This window comes from Mesoplodon mirus, assembly GCF_964341445.2.
Source record: "Mesoplodon mirus genome assembly, chromosome: 14".
In the NCBI taxonomy this organism is placed as follows: Eukaryota; Metazoa; Chordata; class Mammalia; order Artiodactyla; family Ziphiidae; genus Mesoplodon; species Mesoplodon mirus.
In genome coordinates this window covers 13,100,280-13,106,897 of record NC_138990.1, presented here as the reverse complement: position 1 = coordinate 13,106,897, position 6,618 = coordinate 13,100,280, and the positions used below count along the sequence as shown (strand labels likewise).

At 43.9% G+C, this 6,618-nt stretch overlaps 1 protein-coding gene across 2 annotated transcripts in view; it reads right to left on the bottom strand.

Annotated features, from left to right (window-relative positions):
* Positions 1-339: 339 nt before the first annotated feature.
* Positions 340-6,618, bottom strand: part of ANAPC1 (anaphase promoting complex subunit 1) — a 100,650-nt gene continuing 94,371 nt past the window's right edge. The window contains exons 48-49 of one of the 2 annotated variants that reach the window (XM_082641765.1): positions 4,167-4,294; positions 340-3,622 (exon numbers count right to left, since the gene is read on the bottom strand). In XM_082641765.1, coding sequence (XP_082497891.1) covers positions 4,179-4,294 — 116 coding nt within the window. In that variant the 3' untranslated portion in view covers positions 340-3,622; positions 4,167-4,178. Of the gene's footprint in view, positions 3,623-3,923; positions 4,295-6,618 lie in introns of those variants that run through there. The other variant, XM_082641764.1, reaches the window with a different exon arrangement.

Here is a 6,618-nt window from a genome sequence, read left to right as displayed (position 1 = left end):
CCTGTGATGAGTCCCCCAGTAATGTGACTCCACAGATCAGGATCTGGCATGTCTGGGTTCTGAAGGCACACGGTCCACAGTGTCCCAAGGCTCTGCACCTGCACATAAGACTCAGGATGGCGCCACTGACTACACACGCAAGGCGAGACACTTCACACCTTAGTACTGGAGTAAAAGCACTGGAAATTAAGAACATGTGCTTACTTACAGATTTTCATTGCTTTTATTGAGCTTACTATAAAATTACTTCTTTTCCTAAATTTCCTACTTCATGTCTTAATATACCATGGAAGAAACATTTTCAGCTAAAAGAGAAACTTTTTAATTAAGATGTTGTAATGACCAAGAAAGCAACACACAGGCTAATTCAATTAATGTAATTCCAAGAAATTACACAAAGGCCTTTGTTTTTCCAAAGATGCACAGAGAAAGGAAGAGTCAGTGTGTCTGCTTTTTAAAGGTGTTCATAAACTCTGCCTGGCGCAACGTCCTTGTAACTTACATTTAATCGGCAACGTCCTTGTAACTTACATTTAATCGGCCTCTTCCTGAGGGTCTACGGGACCAGGAAGACAGGCAGTAAAGGACCAGGTTCTCGGGTAGAAGCAGCGTGGTCTGGGTGCCCAGGCTTGTCTGGGCTGTGACGGGGAGCGGTGCGGACTTGGGCCAGCCACCCCTCCCTGAGCCTCCGGGTCTCAGCTGTAGAACGAGGGGCAGGACCAGATGCCACCTGAGGGAGCTTCTGGTGCAGCTGCCTGATCGATGGGCTCCCCTCGTCTGGGGCCTGAAAGTCCTGCCCTCTGAGCAGCCCCCACTTTCCATCCCAGCCTCACTTTCACTCAAGAACATAAGATGGAGCAAAGCCAGAGGATGGAGAACAGGCAAGTCTTCCTGATCCACAGGCAAAAATCAAGGATGTGGTTTTAGGGGCTCTTTTATCGAAAAAGACTTTTCGGAAGCTTGTGACTGTAATGAGAAGCAACCAATGTATTTTGGAGTAGGGGGAACCTGGCCTTGGAAGCAGGAAAACACAGTCACCTGGGAAGCTTTGGAACCAGCGTGGGTATCTGCCGGGCGCAGTAGGTGCTGACAGAGGTCTCCTCATGGAGGGGATGCATTTCCGACCTCACCTCCGTTTCCTTCCACTGCTGGTTAAAAATTGCAGACACAGGGGTACAGAGGTGACCACATCCTGTCCCTTCCCCCATTGCTTAACTGGAGAGCTCTTCATACAGTGAGGCATTTTCCCCCAAATCTGGTCAGTATGAGGATGGGGAACCCAGAAGAGAGGCCCCCAACCCTGTATGAAGGAGGTGACAAAGTCTTCCTGCTTTGGTCTCACATTGGTCCACGGCCTTCAGTTTCCCCCAGTTCCCAACACCCTCTCCCGGCCTGGCCTACTCCTGTCGCTCAGACTGGGCTTTGGCATGTGCTTCCCTTGGAATCGTCACAAGCCCATTCCTCTGACAATTCCTGCCTCAGCTCCCACAGGCTCTGGCTTCCAGTCCAATGCTGGCTCCCACGCTCGGGCCTGTCTGCAGCCCAGCAGGCTCGCCGACCTCCCACCAAGCGTGTTTGCACACTGACCACCAGGCTGAGAGGTGCGAGCCCCCTCCTTCCTGCCTCCTCTAGGATGTCAGGAGATCCCCTAAGCTGGGACGTGCCCCTCTCCGTATGCTGTGAAGTCAGCTGGTTTCTAGACAAAGGGTGAGAAAGTGGCCTTATTCAAGTCAGATGACGCAGCACCAAGGAGCAGTTCTGTGAGGCTTACACCAATGGAGTCCTGCGGCTAAGGCCTGGCGTCTACGCCTCAGAGCTTCCCACAAGTTCATGCCTTCACTCCTTTGGAAGACACTCGAGCCAGGAGCACAGATGTCAGCATCCGTCGGGGAAAACAGTAATAACCTGAGTGTGTGTGTGACTGTACTGTTTCTTTAATCATGTCCATCTATGGAGGCAATGACATGCACTTCCGTCTGTGTAAGCAGAGAAGATGGATGGACAAGTGAGGAATCATACTGTGACAGACATTACCAGTACTCACCAGTGTCTAGTTCTCCCCTTTGTGGAAGAACACGTACAAGGTGGAGCCATTTATTTCATGCCAACAGGCTGTAGCCAGAAGTGACATGGGCCACTTCTGGGCCAAAACACTCAGAGCTGGATGCGTTTCTCCAGCTCTTCCCTGCCATGGCTGTGAGGAGGCTAAAACGTTCTGGATGGTGAGGGCCATATTCTCAAGATTTTTTGAGAGCCCACAAAGAGCTGGCACTGACTTCTCCGATGGTCCTAACATCTTTGCTCGGGAGCAGAGTGTCCAGAACATCATCTGTGCTCCTCGGGAGGCCCCAGATATAAAGACCATGCTGTTTCCAGACCATCTGCAATCTTCCATCCTGCTCTCTCCCTTATAAAGCCTGATTTTTGCTTTCACTGACAACATTCCAATGACTATTCTCCTTCGTACACCAGAGTTCATACGTGTGCAAATAACTCAGGTCATTCTTCAGAGAAAAGCTTAGAAGTTATAAACAATTGAGGGTGAAGTCAGCAACAGCTGCCCAATGCTGAGTTCTCTATGCCCTGATTCAAATGGAATTTCCATAATCTACCATTTTAATTTTTTTCTTTTATTTTTAATTACAAGAAAAAACTCTTTAAGTGTGAAGGAAGCACATTTCACCCTCCCTATCAGCCACCTTGCCTATGCTTCACATGCAGGGGCAAGTCCCGGGGCGGGCACACAGGTGGAACAGTGAAGGTCTGAAGAGAACCACTGATGCACGCCTTCCGGACGCAAGCCCCCTCTGCAGGAGCAAACACCACATGGGTTTCTGTCAAACTCTCAATGGAAACATTTCTATTTGCTTTGATTTTTACTTTTAAAGCTAAACCCCACAATTCAGGGTGTGGAAACATGAAATCACTGGATGGACCTTGCAGCTTTGACCAGTTTACGGTCTCACCGGCCATTTAGGAGGCAGAGGGCACATCAGTATCTGGACAGCAGGGAGCCTTCTTCTTCCTGGACTGGAAACCTGAAGCTGCAGACACCTTTATACGAATCCCTTTCCTCAGCATCTGGTCCAGAAACTTGATACAGACGTATGTTCTCTAAATCCTGGGTGGAAATGAACTTTTTTCTTTTTAATACATTTATTTATTTTATTTCATTTATTTTATTTTTGGCTGTGTTGGGCCTTTGATGCTGCGAGCGGGCTTTTCTCTATTTGTGGCAAGTGTGGGCTACTCTTCGTTGCAGTGCACGGGCTTCTCATTGCCGTGGCTTCTCTTGTTGTGGAGCACGGGCTCTAGGCGCATGGGCTTCAGTAGTTGTGGCACACGGGCTCAGTAGTTGTAGTTCGCGGGCTCTAGAGCACAGGCTCAGTAGTTGTGGCGCACGGGCTTAGTCGCTCTGCGGCATGTGGGATCTTCCTGGACCAGGGCTCGTGTCCCCTGCATTGGCAGGCGGATTCTCAACCACTGTGCCACCAGGGAAGCCCCTGAACTTTTATTTTAAAATATAATTTCTGAAGACCTCTCTGTAGTGGACATTTCTTATTTTCTCTATTTAGAGCAGGCTTCATGTTGGGCAATTCTTCATTAGGGTATAAATCTCCTCCTGTTTAAGATGATCAATCATACTATGAGGATGCCTGGCACTGTCACAGGATGTACGAACTTACTTTAGACAAGACTATGGTGACACCTTAGGAAATGCTAAAAGCCCTTCATTGCTGCCGAACGTAAAACTATATGACAGAGCTTCTTTAAACACTTTGCATTTCTGAGCATAAAGTCACGTCACCTGAATCACCATTTCACCTGAATCACCTGAAATCCTTTTGAAAGATTTCAAAAACTAATATCCATCTCAGCCCCCACTGCTCCACTCTCTGAAACCCCAAACTAATCATCAAGAGTTTTGAAAACAAACCAAAAAATTTTATTTACAAAAGTAAATTTTCACTCATTTTTATATTCTTCTAATGTTAATGCCAACAGCAACAGAGTCTCTGGGATATTTAAAACCCTTGATTTTAAAATACGTTGAGGTTTGTGCAGCTCATTTCCCCCCAGTTATATTATAAAACTTATAAAGGTTTCTTTAGCTTTGTTGTTTGGTCACGTTTTTGTGCAGAAGTCACGTTTCAGGGTAGGCTTACCACCAGACATGATCACATAAGCATTGGCTGTGGATTTCCAAGAAGCAAAGGAGCCAATCTCAGCAAAGCTCGCACTGGCATCTTCAGCTGTTTAAATTTGAAGAGGAGTTCTGCGAAGCTTGTGTTCCCTAAAGAAATGGAATTGGAGGGAAGGGGTCACATATCTAAATAAATTCAGCAACACATCCTCTTTCAAGGAAGCTTCAGACACATAATCACATTTCAAGCTGGCGTGCTTCCATCTGAAAACAATTACTGAAAGATAATATTTAAACTATGAATTTCCCTAGTGCACTATAGGGTATGATTTGATATAAAATTTTAATTTATCCATTCTGTACTTCAGAAACTGACCTGTAACCATATGTGAAACTATTAATACTGTTTAAATACATATATTACTTAAATATAATTAGTACATGTGCCCATCTATCCTCAATTACCATAATCCATGCACTTAATAGTTTACCTAAAAAAAAAAAAGACATAGGCTCAAAATGAGTAACAGAGAAGTTAATCTAACGCCTCTTCCTCTAACAAGCAATGGTTCCCAACCTTGGTCCAAGAGAGTCTGATGTAATTTATGTGGAGTACAGCCGGGGCATCTGGAGCTTTGAAAGCTGCCCAGGTGATTCTGATGTGCAGGCAAGGGCAAGAACCACTGCTCTAAGGGGATGCAGCAAGTGTATTACCTGCAAATTCTATTAAGCATCATCTTCCTCTTTGCCTCCATCCTCACCACATGCCACTGTCCACAGTTCCCTTTCCTCAGCCCCAACATATACACATACATGATCCCGATGAGTCTCTAAGCCACAACAAGCATCCTAGTAGACATGCAGACAGCAGAGTGTACAGGTGGGTCATATGATCCCATGAAGATGGACAGAGAAGAGCCTCATGATATGAATCGAGTGGCTTTCTGATAAAAGCATAACTAACACAAGAAAGAGTTGTAATGCTGCACAAAATATGAAGAAAGCAACTATTTCTCTTTAGTATTTCCTTTTATCGACTCTGCCAGTAATCTGTGAATTAAATGTGTTTAACAAACCTCAACAGGAATTAAGAGAAATTTCCTATTTAATTGTTATCCACAGTGTTTCCAAGACCTTGCTAAAACTCAAAGACAGAGAACAAATACATATGAGCTATGGAAAACATCTCCAATGTTCTGATACACCGTGGACTCTAACAGACCATTTAGACTTCTTTTTTTTTTTTTTGGCCACAACACGCGGCATGAGGGATCTTAGTTCCCTGACCAAGGATTGAACCCTCACCCCCTGCAGTGGAAGCACAGAGTCCTAACCACTGGACCACCAGGGAAGTCCCCAGACCATTTAGACTTAATGTGACTATCGCTATGGTTAAGTTTAAATGTATCATCTTGCTGTTTTCTATTTTCTCTGTCTGTTCTCTGGTTCCCCCTTTTCCTCTTTTCCTCTCTCTTGGACTGAGTACTTTTTATGATTCCACTATAGCTCCTTTATTGCTTATTGGCTCTAACTCTGTTTTCTTATCTTAGTGGTTGCTTTATGCTTTATAGTATCATCTCCATCACAGATTACCTTCAAGTAAGATTACACCTCTTCACAGGTAGTATAAGAGCCTATGGCTGTAATTCCATTTCTCCCTGCCCAGCCTCTGAGCTATTATTGTCATAAATTTTGCTTTTCAGATTTTACAAATCCCATAGTACATTGTTATTATTTTTATAAGTCAATTATCTTTAAAAAGTATTTTTAAAAGAAACAAACCTTATGTATATATCCATGTAGTTACCATTTCCAATGCTCTTCATTCCTTTGTGTCGATCCATATTTAAATCTGACATTATTTTCCTTCTGCCTCAAGGACTTACTGTAACGTTTCCAGTAGTGTGGGTCTGCTGTTGATGAATTGTTTCAGCTTTTGTGTGTCTGAAAAAGGCTTTATTTCATGGTCTTTTTTTTTGAAAGATATTTTTGCTGGGTATAAAATTCTAACTAGATAGTGTTTTTCCTTTGAGTCCTTTATAGATGTTACTCCACTAATTTATCACTTGCATTGTTTCCTATGAAAAATATGCTATCACTCCTATTTTTGGTTCTCTGTAACACGTGTCTTTCCTCCGGCTGCTTTTAAGACTTTTTATCTTTAGTTTTGGGCAATTTGGTTATTATGTGCCTTGGTGCAACTTTCTTCGTGTTTCTCAGGCTTGGGATTCATGGAACTTCTTGCATCTGTGGACCTCAGTTTTCATTAAACTTGAAAAATTTCCAGCCATTATTTCTTCAAGTATTTTTTTCTGTCCCTCTCCCACATTTTTCTCTGCTTCAGGGACCCCAATCTCATGTAAATTGGGTCCTTTAAGTCCCAGAGCTTTTACTCCATTTTTAATGCTCTGTTCCTTTTGTTTTTTAATTCTTTTTTTCTTTTTGCATTTCATTTTGGATAGTTTCTAATGCTA